Source organism: Lepidochelys kempii, chromosome 17 (genome assembly GCF_965140265.1).
Source record: "Lepidochelys kempii isolate rLepKem1 chromosome 17, rLepKem1.hap2, whole genome shotgun sequence".
NCBI lineage: Eukaryota > Metazoa > Chordata > Testudines > Cheloniidae > Lepidochelys > Lepidochelys kempii.
In genome coordinates this window covers 23939684-23959268 of record NC_133272.1, presented here as the reverse complement: position 1 = coordinate 23959268, position 19585 = coordinate 23939684, and the positions used below count along the sequence as shown (strand labels likewise).

Below are 19585 nucleotides of genomic sequence, written 5' to 3'. Positions count from 1 at the left end.
ATGCTGGCCAGCCAGCTTGCAGGAGTGCCGGAATCTCCCTAGCCATGCGGGGGGCCACCGGTGCCGGGACCGTAGTCCCGCCCCACACGCCACCCCTCCCCTGAGGCCCTGCCCATCCTCTGCTCCTCCCTCTGTGGCCCCACCCCACTCTTCCACCTCTTCCACCGAGGCCCCGCCCTCGCTCCGCCTGTTCCCCTGAGGCCCCAGCCACCCCTTGCTCCTCTCCAAACCCTCCCCCTGTTGCTCACCCTTAAGGCAGGCAGAAGTGATGGGACCATGGCCCCCTGACCCCCCCCCCGATCCTGCACCCCTGCTCAGGAAATGTTAGCCCCCAAGAATCACCCCCCACCACCCGCAGGGCAGCAGATTCCCTCTCAGACGGTCTCGAGCTTCCCTTGAAATCAGCCCAGACTGAGCCTTCGAGCTACCAAAGCCTTTATTAAAACCAGCCTGGGTCAGCTGGCCCAACGAGGCCAACGGCAATAAACAGCATCTTCCCCCAGAGCTGCTGGAACTGCTCGGACCTCGTGCTGCAGGGTTCAGACGCCAAGACCTGCTCACACAGGCACAGTGATCTCCAGGGGGGATGACCACCACCCAAAGCACAAAGTGATTGGCTGCCCGCTCCTCTCCCCCAGCCCTGGCATGGCACAGCTAGCCAATTCCTCTGTCTCCTCAGCTGCTGGTGCTAGTGGCTCTGGGGGCTGTACGCGGCACACAGTAAGGCAACCGTTTACAGATGTGGCTGCTGATTTGCAGAGCCCAGCTGAGACCCCCTGGGCCCATCTTCTGAAGTGCCAGCTGAAGCCAAGAGGTTCTATGGGCGAATAAGGCCCACTGGGTCTCCTGTTGGACACCCAAAACTAAGCCCCAGTTCTGAAATATCAGGCTATATACGTAATATCTGTCTAGCCTGTGGTACTCCCTCATGGATATGGCAGCCCACTGCTGAGCCCCAGGAAGGAGGGGTATTTCATGGACAAGGGGCATCAAGCAAAACTCCCCCATCACCTCTTCCTGGTCCCACATTCCCCAACAGCTGGGAGGGACAGCGAGAACACGGCTGCCAGACTCTGCAACCGCAGGCAGAGGGCTGAGGGGCAAGGCACAGACATGGAGGCATCACATGTTGAACAGGTGGTGAGGGCACTTGGACAAGACACAGATGGGATGAAGTGGGGAGGGCGCATGCAGGGACGAGATGTGGCTGGTTTCTACCATCCCAGGCTGGCTTGGAGACAAAGACCTGGCCTCTGTTGCTCACGCCATCGTCCCTTTGCAGCTGGACTGTAGCAGAGCGACAGTGGGCATGACGCCTTCAGGTCTTGGGAAACTCCAGCTAGTTCAGAATGCTGCAGCACATCTCCACAGGCTGGCACATCCAGCCTGTCCACTGCTTTCTGCGCTGGCTTCCCACAGCACCTCGGATCAAGAGCAAGGCCTCGGGCCTTATCTTCAAGGGGTTCCGTGGCCTGGCCCCAGGATACCTGACAGCACCTAAAGCCCTGGGATGAGAACCAGGGTCAACAACTCTGCTCCCGCAGGCCAATGGAACTCTGCACATCAGGGCACAACTGGTCTATGCAGGAGCCAGAGATTGGTGCAGGCTAGTCCCAGCCTGCACTGACCTCCCCTGGAAGCAAGGACTGTAACTAGCCAGTCTGGCCCTTCTGGGTAGCATTGAGTGATTGGGCTGATGATTCCCAGCCAGGGGATATAAAGGAGAGCCCAGCTCCAGGAGAGGGTTGGGCGTGTGGTCTCTTGTGGCTGCAGCAGGAGGGTGTGAGAGGGCAGGAAATCCCGTTCCCCTGTTCCAGGGTGGGGAAGGTCCAGCCCCTTAAGCTATCAGAGGCTGGGGAGCCCCACAGTCACAGCTGAGAACAGGACTGTTGCTTTTTGTTATTGTTCCATGCTTCTTTTTTGTGTTAAAGAATAAACAGAGCCCTGAGGAAAGGGCTACAGACTGACCTGGACATGCCTGATTGGCCCAGGCTGATGATCAGGTTCACCAACCTACGTGGGCCGTCTCCAACCTCATCGCCTTCCTCTCTGAGTGCAAGCTGCACTGTTCTAACCAGCCTTTCCTGAGTGTGTGTGTGTATACAAACAAGCAAAGCACTACACTGCACACACATCTCCCTCTGACATGTGACAGACGTTAATCACGTTTCTTAATGCGTGACTAGAAGGCACTTAGATACTATGGGGGTCCAGAGCACATGTCAAGGGGGATGTGGGTGGGGAGAAGGCCTGTGGAGCAGGACATGGGCAGAGATGGGGGATGCATGGGGCAGGACACCAGCAAGTAGGGGATACATGTAAGGAGGTGACATGTGGGGTGGGACATGGGAAAGGAGGGAATATGTGTGGGATGCAGGGGGGGATACAAATGAGGAGGTGGGATGGGCGCAGTGGGATGCAGGCGGGGGATACATGTGGGGAGGTGGGAAGGGTGGGGTGGGATGCAGGCGTGGGGGATCCACGTGAGGAGATGTGACGGGTGGGGTGGGGTGGGATGCAGGCAGGGGGGATACACGAAAGGAGGTGGGACAGGTTGCGTGGGATGCAAGGGGGATACACATTAGGAGGTGGGACAGGTGGGGTGGGATGCAGGTGGGGGGGATATATGTGGGGAGGTGGGATGTGTGTGGTGGGATGCAGGCAGGAGGGATACATGTGGGAGGTGGGATGGGATGCAGCTGGGATGCACATGGTGGGGTGGAATTCAGGCAGGGAAACATGTGGGGTGGGATACACATTGGGAGGTGGGATGCAGGCGGGGGGATACATGTGGGGAGGTGGGATGGGTGGGGTGGGATTCAGGCAGGGAAATGCGTGGGGAGGTGAGACAGGTTGGGGTGGGATACGGGTGGAGGATACATGTGGGGCAGGATCTGGACTGGGAGGGGAACCCCTACAAATTTCACACACTTCGGCTTGAAGCCAACATCCATTTGGATGGCTGTAAAGGGGCCCCTGTGAGCACGTGGGATGGGCCGGGGCAGGAGTGGCAAGGCAGGGCCCCTCACACGTAGTTCTTAAGGGCATAGCTCCCCAGGCTGGAGTGCTTCACCATTTTATACTTCATGGGGTATGGCACCTCTTGGCTGTGGGGGCAGGAGCAGCACAGTATGCCCCCCCCAAACACCAAGAGGGCACTTGAGGCCCAGCCCACATAGAGGGAAGCCCCCAGCTCCTTCTTTAAAGCCTCTGGCACCATGGGGTTGTAGAAGTTGCTGATGATGGTGTTGGCCGACCAGGACACGGGGATGAGCAGCACAATCCCAGCCAGAATGAAGACAGCCCCGCCGGTAACGGAGATCTTGGCCTTGGCTTCCTTGTCATTGACGCACCTGGTGCACTCGGCCCCAAAGAAGGCAAAAAGGAGGGCAAAGAAGGATGCAAAAATGGAGACCACAACAAGGGCGCGGGCTACCTGGAGGTCCGAGGAGAGGTCCAGCAGCGAGTCGTAGATCTTGCACTGCATTTGGCCTGTGCTCTCGTACACACAGTTCATCCACAGCCCCTCCCAGAACACCTGGGCCACGACGATGTTGGAGCCGATGAAGGCTGTCACCTTCCACATGGGCAGCGCACAGGCCAGAAAGGTGCCCATCCAGCCCAACACCGACAGGGCCAGGCCCCCCATCTGCACGGCCATCACCGACATGGCTTACGGGCAAGTCACGCTCTCACCTTTGGAGACAGTGGGAAGAGCGGATTAGAGATGCTGCACAGCAGACACACACACACATCCCAAGCTGAATGCCAGTAATTTGTAGGAGATGAAACCAGGGACTGCAACAGCAGGGGGAGCTGGATCAAGGCCCCAGATTAGCTGGTCAGACTCAGAAGACTTGGTTCTGCCACAGTCTCTCTGGGTGACCTTGGGCAAGTCACTCTGACCTTGCTGTGCCTTGGCTGCATATCACTACGATCTGAGAAGAAGTGGCACTTGGGGTCTTATGTTGGGCGTCTGGGCCAGAGGCCAAGTTCTAGGAGACAGAGCTGGCTTCCTGTAGGCAGAGCAGCCGCGATACCCATGGTTACCTTCGCTCAACCCTGTCCATTATATCCCCCGATGCCAAACTTTACCTGTTCAGGCTGAGCTTTTTCGGTGCCTGCTCTTGCATGAATGTGGATTGTGTGCATGTGCATGGATTGCGTGCACATGTACCTGTATGTACATGTGTATATGTTGTGACAGGTTCGGGCCAGATGGCTACAGGAGAGTGATAGAAGACAGATATATTAGCCCCAGGTTAAGCAGGTCCCTTTTCCCTGGGTAAGGTAACAGGGGCAGTTCCAGAACAGTCAGGAACTTGCTGGAACCAATTAAGGTAGACAGGCTAATTAGGACACCTGGAGCCAATTAAGAAGCTGCTAGAATCAATTAAGGCAGGCTAATCAGGGCACCTGGTTTAAAAAGGATCTCACTTCACTCAGTGAGGGGTGCGCAAGGACTGAGAGGGCATGCTGCTGGAGGACTGAGGAGTACAAACGTGATCTGGCATCAGGAGGAGGGTCCTGTGGTGAGGATACAGAAGGTGTTGGGAGGAGGCCATGGGGAAGTAGCCCAGGGAGTTGTAGCTGTCACACAGGTGTTACACGAAACACTGTAGACAGCTGTGATCCACAGGGCCCTGGGCTGGAACCCGGAGTAGAGGGCGGGCCTGGGTTCCCCCCAACTCCCTATTGGATACACGAGGAGTTGACCTGGATTGTGGGTCCCACCAGAGGGGAAGGTCCCTGACCAGCAGAGACTGTGGGGATTGTTCTCCTTCCTTTTCCCCATGCTGGCCAGTGATGAGGTTAGCTGAGTGAACGGCAGGTTTGAGCCACTAGCGAAAGTGGCCAGACTGAGGGCTGCCGTGAATCTCTGAGGCGAGCAAATCCGCCAATAAGCGCAGGACCCACCAAGGCAGAGGCCAGCTCCCCAGGCCATACTCCCCAGTCTCAGTGAGTGGCCCACGCTAGCTAGCCTCTGCCCCCAATTCCAATACCTCTTAGCCTAGGGGGAAGTGCACTGGGCTGAGAGCCAGGAGTACAAGTCTCACCTCACTTGCTGACTGGGGGTGATAATTCTGTGCCCCGTGCTACCTTATTCCTGAGCAAAGGCTCCTGAGATAGAACACAAGTCCCTAGTAGGGCAGACTCAAGTCTCATCCCCTTAGCCACGTTATCGCTCAGAAGTAGGGTGCCAGGTCCATGTGCTTGGTTATTGCTCTCTGACCACTAGACAACATTCCCCTACCAGAGCCAAGAACAGAATCCATGAATCCTGGCTCACTGTGTTCCGCTGCTGGCAAGGAAATAGTTGTGTAACCCACTGGCAAGTGACTACTCTCTAGTCAGTGGCTGGTACGCATAGAGGATAACAAGCTAGTCCTTAAGCTCAAATGGCAGAGGGCTGTGCTGTGGATATGACTATCCTGGGTTCAACCCAGCTTGAGGGGTCAGTACAGTTCCACAAAATGGAATTTCTGTTTGGGTTGGTTGGTTGTTTTTTCCACACAACAAACTAAAATAAAGGAACTTTATTAAGGCTGCATAGTCAAGTAGACAAAAGTTATGAAATACCAGAATGAAAGGTTACTTGTGCAACTTTAATTTGGCCCCCTTGTACATTATGCTGCATTCTTTTATTACATGATCACATGCTAATTTTTCCACATTTCTGGCCTCATTCAGTGCTCAGGATGCCTTGTGCTCTGGAATGAGGCAGCTGTTCAATATCTTTTCATCTTCATCATTTAAGGTGTGGCCCAGCACTTTATTTACTGCCCACTATTCAAAACCTGCACCAAAGACAGAATTACTAATTTCCTGTGGTGCTCATCACTACGGTACCTGAGCTCTTCACAACACCTGTGGGAGGTAAGGGAGGTGGTGTTATTCTCATTTTACACTTGGAGAACTAAAGCACAGAGAGAGTAAAGGCAAAAATATTAATTTGGGTGTCCAACTTGAGATGCCTCACACCTGAATTTGACTTAACACTTTTTGTTTATAGCATAACAGGCAGTTACAATATCTTCAACACACAGCTCCTGTTGAATTCAGCTGCAGCTGTGCGTGCTCAGTACTTCTGCAACTCAAACCCAGGAGTCTCATGTTGGGCACCCAGAAAACAAGGAACAAACAATTAATGACCAACTGTGAACATTGCATCCTACAGGAACTCTGTGACTTAACCATGAGAACATCCTTTCTCTTCTTGCAGACTCCTTCCCCATGCACTACACACTTTCCAACTTCTGCAATAAATGAGGTTCTACAGACAAGAGACTCCTTCACTGCACCATCCTGATTCATCCCAGAGCAGTATCCATCCTGTGCAGAGAATAAGGCAAGAATCTTCTGGAAAACTAGTTTCAGAGTAACAGCTGTGTTAGTCTGTATTCGCAAAAAGAAAAGGAGGACTTGTGGCACCCTAGAGACTAACCAATTTATTTGAGCATAAGTTTTCGTGAGCTACAGCTCACTTCATCGGAAGCGTTCCGGAAAACTAGTGTGTAATCATATGCATTCTGATACAGTCTTTAATGGTATGTCCAAGGGGACCAAATTAAGGTTGCATGGACAACTTTAATTCTTGCAGTGTTGTTGTAGCTGTGTTGGTCCCAGGCCAAGGTGGCTGAAATAATATCTTTTATTGGACCAATTTCTAAATTAGACCAAATATTTGAAGTTTGACGAAGTTATAAGCAACTGAAAACATGGTTTTATAATGGAAAGAGTTAGGTGATCCTAGTGCTGGGCTTCACTTGTATGTGATCCCTGACTGTTCTGAAAGCAATTCCAGGATTCTAACATATTCTCCTAGTTACGTGCTTCCTGCAAGGTTTGCACCAATTTCAGCAAAGAGCTGGCCAGTCAAAGGGTTCTCACTGCTGGATACCAGCTCTGAGTGGCTTGTAGAAGGCTGATCTTTTGGTAGGGATGTCTGTTGAGCTGTAGCTTGTCCTGCTGTGGTTGGCTGGTCAGCTGTCAGCTGTCAGACTGGAAGGTGTCATTAACCACAGAAGTTATTGTGCAGGGACTGTGGAAGAATGCTCAGCAATTGCTGGTAACTCTGAAGTTACTCGCTGGCTGATTAAGTGTAGTTCTCATTACAGAATGAAATGAAGTAAGAACAGCAGCATATGAATCAGTGATAGTGTTTAATTACCAGACACAGCTGTGGATCACTAGGTAAGTGTCACAAAGCCCTGCAGAGTGGACACGCCCTGTTACTGCTCCAAAGAAAGGACACTGCTATTTGTGTAACTTGTTCCATTGTCTTTGGTTTTAGTCTCACTTCCCTGCTCCCCATTCCCCTCTCCTCCATTTTGCTCTAGCTTCTTCCTCTTCCCTCTTTCTCTGGGGTGGGCTCAGGGGTAACAGATTCCTCCTAAAAGTGGGGGGGCACGTAGCCATTCCTTCTCTGTCGCCCCACCCCTGCCCCTTCTCTTCCCCCAAAGCTGGAGCTGGGCTGGGGATCCTGGGCCCATCCACCTGCGTGGGGTGGTGGGGCCTGAGAGCAGTCCCTGGCCATGTCCCTGCCCTGCAGGCCCCCCTCCCAGGGCAGGTGTAGGATCTGTGGCTCCCCACAGCTGCCTGCACAGCTGTTACCCCAACCCGGCTCTGGTTTCTAGCCTGGCTGGGGGGCGGGGCCTTGGGGCCGAAGAGCCACACCCAGGCCATGGTAAGAGCTGTGGACCCTCCATCTGCCCTGGCCAGGGAGCCCAGGGGGTGGGGACACGGGCCAGGGGCTGCTCTTGGGCCCCCCAACCTGGGCAGGTGGAGGGTCTGCGGCTCCCCACAGCTGCCCAGGTTCCCTGGGCTGCTCTTACCTGGGCCGGGTTCCGGCTTCCGGCCTTGCGAAGGGAAGGAACCTTGGGGGGAAGATGAGGGGCAGGGGGCTGGGCCTGTGGTGAAAAATGGGAGGGCCATGGCCTGTTGGCCCCACTCTCCCCCACCCCGTTCCGGTGCCCCTGGGTGGGATCCCATCCTCCTGACCTATCAGAAGTTCCTGCTAACCTGGGAACACATCAGAGCCCCTCCTTTGTAACAGGAACCCATGGAGACACTGGAAACTGACATGTGACAAGTGTCATCTGTTCATCAACCTGACCCATGTCAGATGCTGGGGTCATCTCTTCCCAGAGCTGTTACGGAAGTGTCATGCCCTCCTCACTTGGGGTCAGGATGGAACAAACAATGTTAGCATTAAGGACAAAAGAAGGAGTCGGTCCTGGGGCGGTTTTTGCTCAAGAGCTTCATCAATAAAAAAACCGAGGAGTACTTGTGGCACCTTGCAGACTAACAAATTTATTTGGGCATAAGCTTTTGTGGGCTAAAGCCCACTTCAAGGATGCATGCAGTGGAAAATACAGTAGGAAGATATCTATACACAGAGAACATGAAACAATGGGTGTTGCCATACCAAATGTAACTAGACTAATCAATTATGGTGGGCTATTATCAGCAGGAGAAAAAAAACTTTTGTAGTGATAATCAGGATGCCCATTTCAAACAGTTGACAAGAAGGTGTGAGTAACAATGGGGGGAAAATTAGCATGAGGAAATAGTTTTTACTTTGTGTAATGACCCATCCACTCCCAGTCTTTATTCAAGTCTAATTTAATGGTGTCCAGTTTGCAAATTAATTCCAGTTCTGCAGTTTCTCATTGAAGTCTGTTTCTGAAGTTTTTGTTGTTGGAGAATTGTGACTTTTAGGTCTGTAATCGAGTGACCAAAGAGATTGAAGTGTTCTCTGACTGGTTTTTGAATGTTATAATTCTTGACGTCTGATTTGTGTCCATTTATTCTTTTCATAGAGACTGTCCAGTTTGACCAATGTACATGGCAGAGGGGCATTGCTGGCACATGATGGCATATATCACATTGGTAGATGTGTAGGTGAACGAGCCTCTGATAGAGTGGCTGATGTGATTAGGCCCTATGATGGTGTCCCCTGAATAGATATGTGGGCACAGTTGGCAACGGGCTTTGTTGCAAGGATAGGTTCCTGAGTTAGTGTTTTTGTTGTGTGGTGTGTGGTTGCTGGTGAGTATTTGCTTCAGGTTGAGGGGCTGTCTGTAAGCAAGGACTGGCCTGTCTCCCAAGATTTGTGAGAGCGATGGGTTGTCCTTCAGGATAAGTTGTAGATCCTTGATGATGCGCTGGAGAGGTTTTAGTTGGGGGCTGAAGGTGATGACTAGTGGCATTCTGTTATTTTCTTTGTTGGGCCTGTCCTGTAGTAGGTAACTTCTGGGTACTCTTCTGGCTCTGTCAATCTGTTTCTTCACTTCAGCAGGTGGGTATTCTAGTTGTAAGAATACTTGATAGAGATATTGTAGGTGTTTGTCTCTGTCTGAGGGGTTGGAGCAAATGCAGTTGTAACGTACAGCTTGGCTGTAGACGATGGATCGTGTGGTGTGGTCAGGGTGAAAGCTGGAGGCATGTAGGTAAGTATAGTGGTCAGTAGGTTTCCGGCGTAGGGTGGTGTTTATGTGACCATCGCTTATGACCACCGTAGTGTCCAGGAAGTGGATCTCTTGTGTGGACTGGTCCAGGCTGAGGTTGATGGTGGGATGGAAATTGTTGAAATCATGGTGGAATTCCTCAAGGGCTTCTTTTCCATGGGTCCAGATGATGAAGATGTTCATCAATGTAGCGCAAGTAGAGTAGGGGCGTTAGGGGACGAGAGTTGAGGAAGTGTTGTTCTAAGTCGGCCATAAAAATGTTGGCATACTGTGGGGCCATGCGGGTACCCATAGCAGTGCTGCTGACTTGAAGGTATATACGTTGTCCCCACATGTGAAATAGTTGTGGGTGAGGACAATCACAAAGTTAAGCCTCCTGGAGGGGGGGATGTGGGTGTGTGGGGAACACATGCTAGAGGTGAGGCTCTGGAGAGGGGGATGTGGTATATGTGGGGAGCACAGGCCGGGGGTGGGGCTTTGGAGAGCGGGACATGGGGTGTATGGGGAGCACAGGCTGGGGGCAGGGCTCTGGAGGGGGATGTGGGATGTGTGGGGAGCCAACCCTGGGGGTAGAGGCAGGCTTTGAAGGGGGGGGACTTGGGATGAGTCGGGAGCACAGGCCAGGGGCGGGGTGGGGTTCTGGAGGGGGGACGTGGGGTCTGTGGGGAGCACAGGCCTTTGGTGGGGCTCTGAACGTGGGGGACGTGGGGTATGTGGGGAGTGCAGGCCAGGAGTGGGGTGGGGCTCTGGAGCGGGGAAATGGGGTGTGTGGGGAGCACAGGCTGGGGTTCTGGAAGGGGAGAAGTGGGGTCTGTGGGGAGCACAGGCCTTTGGTGGGACTCTGGGGGGGACATGGGGTGTGGGGGGGCCACAGGTCAGGGTGGGGCTCTGGAGGGGGGGACATGGGTGTGTGGGGAGCACAGGCCGCGGGCAAGATGGGGCTCTGGAGGGGGGATGTGGGGTGTGTGGGGAGCACAAGCCAGGAGGCAGGGTGGGGCTCTGCAGGGAGGACGTGGATGTATCGGGTGCATAGGCTGGGGGCGGGGCTCTGCAGGGGGCAATGTGGGGTGTGTGGGGAGCACATGCTGGCAGTGAGACTCTGGATGGAGAGGGGCCTGTGGGATGTATGGGGAGCACAAGCTGTGGGCAGGGTGGGGCTCTGGGGGGAAGTGTGGGGAGCACAGGCTGGGGGGGCTTTGGGGGGGATGTGTGGGGACCACAGGCTGCGGGGGGCTCTGGGGGGATGTGTGGGGAGCACAGGCTGGGGGCGGGGCTCTGGGGGGATGTGTGGGGACCACAGGCTGGGGAGGCTCTGGAGTGGGGATGTGGGATGTGTGGGGAGCACAGGCTGGGGGCGGGGCTCTGGGGGGGGATGTGTAGGGAGCACAGGCTGGGGGCAGGGCTCTGGGGGGATGTGTGGGGAGCACAGGCTGGAGGCGGGGCTCTGGGGGGGATGTGTGGGGAGCACAGGCTGGGGGCGGGGCTCTGGGGGGAAGTGTGGGGAGCACAGGCTGGGGGGGGCTCTGGGGGGGATGTGTGGGGAGCACAGGCTGGAGGCAGGGCTCTGGGGGGGATGTGTGGGGACCACAGGCTGGGGGCGGGGCTCTGGGGGGATGTGTGGGGAGCACAGGCTGGAGGCGGGGCTCTGGGGGGGATGTGTGGGGACCACAGGCTGGGGAGGCTCTGGAGTGGGGATGTGGGATGTGTGGGGAGCACAGGCTGGGGGCGGGGCTCTGAGGGGGGATGTGTGGGGAGCACAGGCTGGGGGCAGGGCTCTGGGGGGGATGTGTGGGGAGCACAGGCTGGAGGCGGGGCTCTGGGGGGGATGTGTGGGGAGCACAGGCTGGGGGCGGGGCTCTGGGGGGATGTGTGGGGAGCACAGGCTGGGGGGGGCTCTGGGGGGATGTGTGGGGACCACAGGCTGGGGGCAGGGCTCTGGGGAGATGTGTGGGGACCACAGGCTGGGGAGGCTCTGGAGTGGGGATGTGGGATGTGTGGGGAGCACAGGCTGGGGGCAGGGCTCTGGGGGGATGTGTGGGGAGCACAGGCTGGAGGCGGGGCTCTGGGGGGGAAGTGTGGGGAGCACAGGCTGCGGGGGGCTCTGGGGGTGATGTGTGGGGAGCACAGGCTGGAGGCGGGGCTCTGGGGGGATGTGTGGGGAGCACAGGCTGGGGAGGCTCTGAAGTGGGGATGTGTGGGGAGCACAGGCTGGGGGCGGGGCTCTGGGGGGGGATGTGTGGGGAGCACAGGCTGGGGGCGGGGCTCTGGGGGGATGTGTGGGGAGCACAGGCTGGGGGCAGGGCTCTGGGGGGATGTGTGGGGACCACAGGCTGGGGAGGCTCTGGAGTGGGGATGTGGGATGTGTGGGGAGCACAGGCTGCGGGGGGCTCTGGGGGGGATGTGTGGGGAGCACAGGCTGGGGGCGGGGCTCTGGGGAGATGTGTGGGGACCACAGGCTGGGGAGGCTCTGGAGTGGGGATGTGGGATGTGTGGGGAGCACAGGCTGGGGGCGGGGCTCTGGGGGGGATGTGTGGGGAGCACAGGCTGGAGGCGGGGCTCCGGGGGATGTGTGGGGAGCACAGGCTGGAGGCGGGGCTCTGGGGGGGATGTGTGGGGACCACAGGCTGGGGAGGCTCTGAAGTGGGGATGTGGGATGTGTGGGGAGCACAGGCTGGGGGCGGTGCTCTGGGGGGATGGGTGGGGAGCACAGGCTGGAGGCGGGGCTCTGGGGGGATGGGTGGGGAGCACAGGCTGGAGGCGGGGCTCTGGGGGGGATGTGTGGGGAGCACAGGCTGGGGGCGGTGCTCTGGGGGGATGGGTGGGGAGCACAGGCTGGGGGCAGGGCTCTGGGGGGATGGGTGGGGAGCACAGGCTGGAGGCGGGGCTCTGGGGGGGATGTGTGGGGAGCACAGGCTGGGGGCGGGGCTCTGGGGGGATGTGTGGGGACCACAGGCTGGGGGTGGGGCGGGGCTCTGGGGGGATGTGTGGGGACCACAGGCTGGGGGTGGGGCGGGGCTCTGGGGGGGATGTGTGGGGAGCACAGGCTGGAGGCGGGGCTCTGGGGGGATGTGTGGGGACCACAGGCTGGGGAGGCTCTGGAGTGGGGATGTGGGATGTGTGGGGAGCACAGGCTGGGGGCGGGGCTCTGGGGGGGATGTGTGGGGAGCACAGGCTGGGGGCGGGGCTCTGGGGGGGATGTGTGGGGAGCACAGGCTGGGGGCGGGGCTCTGGGGGGATGTGTGGGGAGCACAGGCTGGGGGCAGGGCTCTGGGGGAATGTGTGGGGAGCACAGGCTGGGGAGGCTCTGGAGTGGGGATGTGGGATGTGTGGGGAGCACAGGCTGGGGGCGGGGCTCTGGAGTGGGGATGTGGGATGTGTGAGGAGCACAGGCTGGGGGCGGGGCTCTGGGGGAATGTGTGGGGAGCACAGGCTGGGGGCGGGGCTCTGGGGGAATGTGTGGGGAGCACAGGCTCTGGGCAGGGTGGGGCTCTGGAGTGGGGATGTGGGATGTGTGGGGAGAGCAGGCTGGGGGCGGGGCTCTGGGGGGGGATGTGTGGGTAGCACAGGCTGGGGGCAGGGCTCTGGGGGAATGTGTGGGGAGCACAGGCTGGGGAGGCTCTGGAGTGGGGATGTGGGATGTGTGAGGAGCACAGGCTGGGGGCGGGGCTCTGGTGGGGATGTGTGGGGAGCACAGGCTGGGGGCAGGGCTCTGGAGTGGGGATGTGTGGGGAGCACAGGCTGGGGGCGGGGCTCTGGTGGGGATGTGTGGGGAGCACAGGCTGGGGGCAGGGCTCTGGGGGGATGTGTGGGGAGCACAGGCTCTGGGCAGGGTGGGGCTCTGGAGTGGGGATGTGGGATGTGTGGGGAGCACAGGCTGGGGGCGGGGCTCTGGGGGGGATGTGTGGGTAGCACAGGCTGGGGGCAGGGCTCTGGGGGGATGCGTGGGGAGCACAGGCCCAGGGCAGGTAGTTCAAGACCAGTCCTGCAGTTCCCTGATGCTGGAACCCCCCAATCCATCCCTGCCCCGTCCCCCAAAGCTGCCTATGCGCCTGTGAACGAGCTGCCGGGAGGCGGGGGCCCAGGCTCAGCCCGCGGTTGTTCGACGGGAAACGAGAGACGGCACAGCCGGGTTTGGAGCAGCTGCGGTTTAATGTAGAAAATGGCACTAATTTATTAATATTTCACATTGGCAGGAAGATCACAGCCTGGCCCCCAGTCTGCAGAAGGGGGCTCCCAGGTCACTCTGGGGCACAGCCCCCTTCCAGCACTCTCCTGGCATCCCAGCGCCCATGCTCGCTCCACCCTTCCTGCGCCTGGCACTTCCAGCCTCCAGAGCCACTCTGCTTGTCATGAGCGGAGCTCTGCCCCATGCTCCAGCTCTCGGGGGAGGCCTATGGGTCACCACTGAGGAAGCAAATCAGCCATGCTGACGGGGGGCCCCCTTCCCAGAGGTGAACCCTGGAGCCGCCTGGTCTAGTCTGCATAGGTGGGAGCCAGCTTCAGGCCACAGGATGCGCCTGGTGCCTCATTGGGTGCCTGTTACAGTGGCTTTGCCCCTCCCCAGGTTTGGCAGCCCACAGGAGCTGTAGCCAGCTGATTAATCTGGGCAGCCTTCAGGCTGTTCCTGTTTGCAGTGGTCCGGGTGCAGCTCCCCTGTTCCAGACTCAGCCGGAGCTGGACATGTGTGGCAGCAGGCTCCCAGAGAGGGGGTGTGCCACCAGTGGAAGCACCCTTCCTTTCTGCTCTTGCTCAGCCTGCCTGGCTCTGCTCCCACCTCCCAAACCGGTTTGCCCAGCTGGGCCATTGACATCCAGTCCCCAGCACTGCCCCTCCCGCAGGTGCCACTCACACAGAAATCACAGGTGCAGCTAAACAAATACAAGCCTGAGAATGGGTCAAAGCAGAAACACAGGGTGTTACCCGGGGCTCTTTCAACCCAAGGCTTCAGGCACTTTACTGGTTTGCCAAAGTCGCCCCGTACAAGGGCAGGGGTGGGATGGCGGGAAACAGCTCCATGCTCAGCAGCCCAGCCCCTCAGGATGGACCATCTGAACCAAGCACTGTCTCTGGTGGATGCTAAAAGCAGGTCAGAGCCCTGTCTCCACTCGGAGCGTTGGCCAGTGTGTCTCTCTAGGTACAGCCACGGGGGCAAACCTCCCAGGGGAGATGCAGCTTGTCCCAGCAAGAGTGCTGTAGCCAATACAGCTTATCCTGGCTCCCTGAGAGAAATAAGCTATGCCAGCAAAGGACTTTTTTGCTGGCATTCCTGCACCTTCTCTGCAGCTTTTGCCAGCACAGAAATGTGGTACAAATCACATCCCCTACGTGACACTGCACTACCAGCAAAAGTTTCTCGTGTAGACCTGGCCAGAGTCACCAAGAGCAAGACAGACCCCTGGAGTGAGACAGAGACACCCACTGAACAACAACCCTGTGAGTCAACAGGCAAACACAGAAACTCAGACACACCCAGAGACACAGACAGAAACGCAGTCACCAAGACATCATGATGCACACCCAGCCTGAGACACTGACAGACACATGGAGACACAAAGGGGCCCTGTTGCAGTTTCACTCTAAGGCAGTCTCAGACTAAAAGCTCCTGCTTTGACCCCTGGGCAAGGGCCCGACCGAAATGCCAGCACCTGCTGGAGACCCAAGCTCTGGTACTGGAAGGAGGCCTAGAGGTCCCCACCCTTCCCTCAGGTGCTGCAGGGGAGGAATGGCAACGCCTGGGCCTCGCTGCAGCTTTCCTTCCTCTGCAAGGGCTGGGCTCACTGCTCCCAGGGAGGACCTGCCCTGCCCCAGCGTCATCTCTCTGTCCCCCTGAAGTATGGTGCTGCCAGAGCAGTCAGGGACTGTTTCTATCTATTCTCCATTTTAACTCAGATTAAAGAACCAGCTGAAATCTCAAGGGAAACAGAGAAGCACCTGCAAACTTTCTTACTACTCTCCACCCCCCACCCCGCACACATCGCCCAGTGCACCCCTCCTCCCCCTCCCACTCCCCCTCCAAGGTGGGCACAGGTGGTGCCAGAGCTGCAAGGGGGCTGGCTGACAGCGCCAGAGCTGGCCGTGCCTTGTGGAGATGCCCAGCAGAGCCCTGATGGGCTGCCAGGTCCAAGCCCAGGCTGGCTTCGCTCAGGTGACCTTGAGGAATTCCAAGAGCTCTGTGCTCTGGCACAAACAAGCTGCAGTGGCAGATTCTTAGCACTGGAGCTGTGCAGCCGCTCACCAGCTGTGCACGTCAGCCAGGGATGTGCTGAGGGTGTGTCTGAACAGCCAGCCAGCCCTGGCATCGTGGGGCTTCTGCTCTCAGGAGGCAGAGCTGCTCTCCCAAGGCCCCAGCCCATGGAAAGGCCACAGTCTTCTCCTTCGGGAAGCTCCTTGCCAGCTTCTGTCTGTGTTCAGCCATCAGGTCCAGGGCCACAGGTGGGAGAGCTGGGCTCAGGCAGAGGTACAAGCAGAGCAGCGGGCTGGATTTGAGCAGGATGGCAGCTCCTTGATTGTCTCAGGTGGGAGGGGTGGCCGAGGCTCAGAGCACGCATGGTCCCTATACGTAGTTGCTGGCCGGCACCGACCGAGCAGCAGTGTACTTGGCAGAGTAGGGTTTCTCATTCCGGGGGGGGCAGCTGCAGCAAAGCAGGGCCCCCCCGATGAGCAGGAGAGCGGATGCAGCCCAGCCAATGTACAGGGAGGCCCCCAGCTCTCTCTTCTGCGCCTCAGTGACCATGGGGTTGTAGAAATCCCGGATGATGTTGTTGGCTGACCAGGAGACGGGGATGAGGATCATGATGCCAGCGATGATGAAGATGATTCCAGAGACGATCATGACCTTGGCTTTCGCAGAAGCATCCTCCACACAGTTGGTGCATTTCCCTCCAATGATGGCCAGGAGGAGGCCCAGCACGGCCAGCACGATGGCGATCACCACCAGGGCACGAGCCGCCTGCAGGTCCTGGGGCAACGCCAGCATGGAGTCGTAGACCTTACACTGCATCTGGCCCGTGCTCTGCACCACGCAGTTCATCCACAGCCCCTCCCAGATGATCTGAGCCACCACAATGTTGTTCCCGATGAAGGCCGTCACCCTCCACATGGGCAGCCCACAGCACAGGATGGTGCCCAGCCAGCCAATGACAGAGAGGGCCATGCCCAGCACCTGAAGCCCCATAGAGGCCATCACTCCCTGATCTCTGCCTCGCACAAGCCCCGACAGAGCTGACTGGTGTCCTTGGAAGTGGAGATGCAATGCTCCACGGCTGGACCATTTGGAGAAGTTATAAACCTTTGCAGGGGGTGGAGTTTCATCCCCCTTGCTCCATCCACTTTGCACAGACAGAATGTGTAAAACCAGTTCCCCAGGATTCCTGGGCTCTGCATTCTCATCACAGCAGTGGTGCCCCAGGGCAGATTACAGAGGGACCAGCTCTCACGCCCTACCAAGGAGGCTGCTCCCAGGGGCACATAGCTGGGCTGCCTTACAGCTCCCACCATTTATCCTAAATTAGGATTTTTCCCAGCTTTGCTAAAGTCCCATCTGGAAAGAGCACCCCCCCCCGCCTCCTCCGATGATGGGGGGAGCAGGCTCTGCAGGTGGAGGGGAGGAAGCTTGAAGAGAGGGTCTAAGTGCTGGAGCAGGATTCTGGGCTCTATTCCCAGCTCTGCCACTGACCCACTGTGTGATTTTGGCCATGACATGTGATCCATCTGTGCCTCAGTTTCTGCCCCCAGTAGAATGGCGCTCCCGGGGGTCACTCCTGTTATAGGGTTGTGCTCTCCACAGCTGTCACTTCTGGGACGCTCCCCACTATTAGCACAGCCCAATGTTCCCTCTAATTTTTGACAGGCCATGTGCGCAAAAAATGTGTTCTGTGCAAATTTCTGTATGCGAGGTGTTTTGCTGTGTGCGCGGGGTTTAGGATCCGTGTGTGCGCACACCCAGCTTAGAGGGGACAGTGGCACTGTGCACTGCTGGGAGCCTGTTACCTCATCCCACCCAGCCCCAGCCGACAGAGCACAAGCTGCTGCCCTCGTTTGTACCAAGGCTGGTTGTTGACAGCATCCAAGTGTGAATCAGGCCTCAGGGATGCAGTGTCCCCAGTGCGTCTGAGAGCCCCAAACCGGTCTGAGCTGCTGGCTGCTGCAGAGAGGAAGGGCTGGGGCAGATCCCTGTGAACAAGCACTGCACACAAGAGCTTTCTGTGGACTGTCATTACACAGCATCCCTCCCTTCCTCCTCCCCAGCACAGCAGTGTCACACAGCACTTGCAGCCACCACACTGCCCTGCTGTCCCAATCGCTGACTCAGCCCAGAACGCTCCTCACCCTCCCTGCCCAGAGAGAGGCTGGGGGAGGAACAGACAGACCAGGGCAGGGAGTGGTGCAGACCTGCCTTTTGCCCTGGGGCAGCTGGGGCTGATAGCTGGGCTGTAGCAACCCCTGAGGTCTGCAGGCAGCTACCACCACCCATGGGCCTGAGAAACTACACCACACCACACCACACCTGGCTGAGAAACCCTTGCTATCAGGACAAAGGCACAGGAGGTCATGGGCCTGGCCCAGGAGGGGTGTTGGAGAGCCCAAAACAGATCTACTTCCCCACCTCACCCCAGGTCACAATGGGCCCATGTCACGGGGTGCGCTCATTGGGAGAACAGCTAGTTACTGCTGACTCATGGCCTTAGCTTGGGCTGGGACACAAGTGGGATCTTATGCTGCTTCTGAAGGGAAATCCACTGCAGGGGGAGGGATAGCTCAGTGGTTTGAGCACTGGCCTGCTAAACTCAGGGTTGTGAGTTCAAACCTTGAGGGGGCCATTTAGGGATCTGGGGCAAAAATTGGGGATTGGTCCTGCTTTGAGCAGGGGATTGGACTAGATGACCTCCTGAGGTCCCTTCCAACCCTGATATTGTGTGAGAAGAGACAGCTGGGTCCCAAGCTGCAGAGCTGGCAATGGAGAGGGCACAGGTTCTTGGGGAAATAGAAGGCAATGGAGAAATGGTCTCTCTCCCCCTTAAATCTCTATCCAGCTCCAGACAAACCCCTCTAGCTATCTAGGCATTTCTGCACACCCATCGTTGTGGTTTTGAGGCAGCCATGACTGCTGCCCAGACCCAGAGAGTGAAAATGGGCAGTTCCTGGGAGAACCCCAGGAACAGGGTCCTGAACCCCTGCTTCTTCCCAGAGAGCAGCGCAACACCATCCCAGGCACACAGCCAGTGGCCACTCATGACAAGTATCTGATCCAGAAATGAGAGCCTACCCACTGAGGAGAACCTCTCCCATCCCCCTGGTCTGCATCTCACCATCTGGGAGGGACTGTCTGGGAATGGCAGAACAGGACCCAGTGCCCCCAGCTCCCTGGATTCAGCCTAGTGAGCAATGGGGATCACAGATGCTGCAGGAAAACAGCAGAGTAACCTTGTGAGGAAGCCTCAGACTCCTGGAGTGTGGGAGGAGATCCCAAGGAACAAGCTGTGTGCTCCAGCTTCTCCTCAAGGCCCAAGGCTAGGTCAGTGTGCCAGCATAGAGACCAGAGACTCGTCTAGACAATCAAACAAAAGCCCAACAGCTTAATCACCTTGGTTATTGTCACCTCCACTGTGATCCTTTCACAACCACAATCCTCCTGATGCTCCCCTTACATCACCACCTGGGATACAGATGACTGACATGCATCTAGGGACCATGGGCGCCAGGTTTGTATAATTTTTGGTGGTGCCCAGAACAGGTTCAAGCAGAGCCGTCCTGTCCATAGGATGAACCGGGCCAATTGCCCCGGGCCCCACGCTTTGGGGGGGCCCCATGCTTCAGGGGGACACAGGGTCCAGGGCGGACTGGGAGGTTAGCGGGGGGCCTGCGACCCAGACCCAGCCCACCCCGCTCTGCTCCGCCCCACCAGCTCCTGGCGCCGCTTGGGGGAGGGGACAGAAGCCAGAAAGAAGCGGGGTGGAGGCTTGGGGGAAGGGGTGGAGCAGGGGTGGGCTGGGGCCAGATCTCTTGCTGCTGCCGGCACCAGTTCCCCCACTAACCATCCCGGCTGCCCTGGACCCTGCGTCCCCCTGAAGCACGGGGCCCCCCAGAGCGCGGTAAGCCCAGACATTGGTGGAGCC

At 57.7% G+C, this 19585-nt stretch overlaps 2 protein-coding genes across 6 annotated transcripts in view; both read right to left on the bottom strand.

Annotated features, from left to right (window-relative positions):
• Window positions 1-418: 418 nt before the first annotated feature.
• The window catches only part of LOC140899671 (claudin-4-like), a 41652-nt gene continuing 22485 nt past the window's right edge, over window positions 419-19585 (bottom strand). For 4 of the 5 annotated variants that reach the window (XM_073315545.1, XM_073315544.1, XM_073315546.1 and 1 more), the window contains one exon: window positions 1413-3696. In XM_073315545.1, coding sequence (XP_073171646.1) covers window positions 3026-3670 — 645 coding nt within the window. In that variant the 5' untranslated portion in view covers window positions 3671-3696 and the 3' untranslated portion in view covers window positions 1413-3025. Of the gene's footprint in view, window positions 3697-19585 lie in introns of all 5 variants that reach the window. The other variant, XM_073315547.1, reaches the window with a different exon arrangement.
• On the bottom strand, window positions 15497-16774 carry LOC140899549 (claudin-4-like). The gene has a single exon (XM_073315242.1). It carries the CDS (start codon window positions 16651-16653, stop codon window positions 16024-16026), a length of 630 nt encoding a protein of 209 aa, XP_073171343.1. The 5' UTR covers window positions 16654-16774; the 3' UTR covers window positions 15497-16023.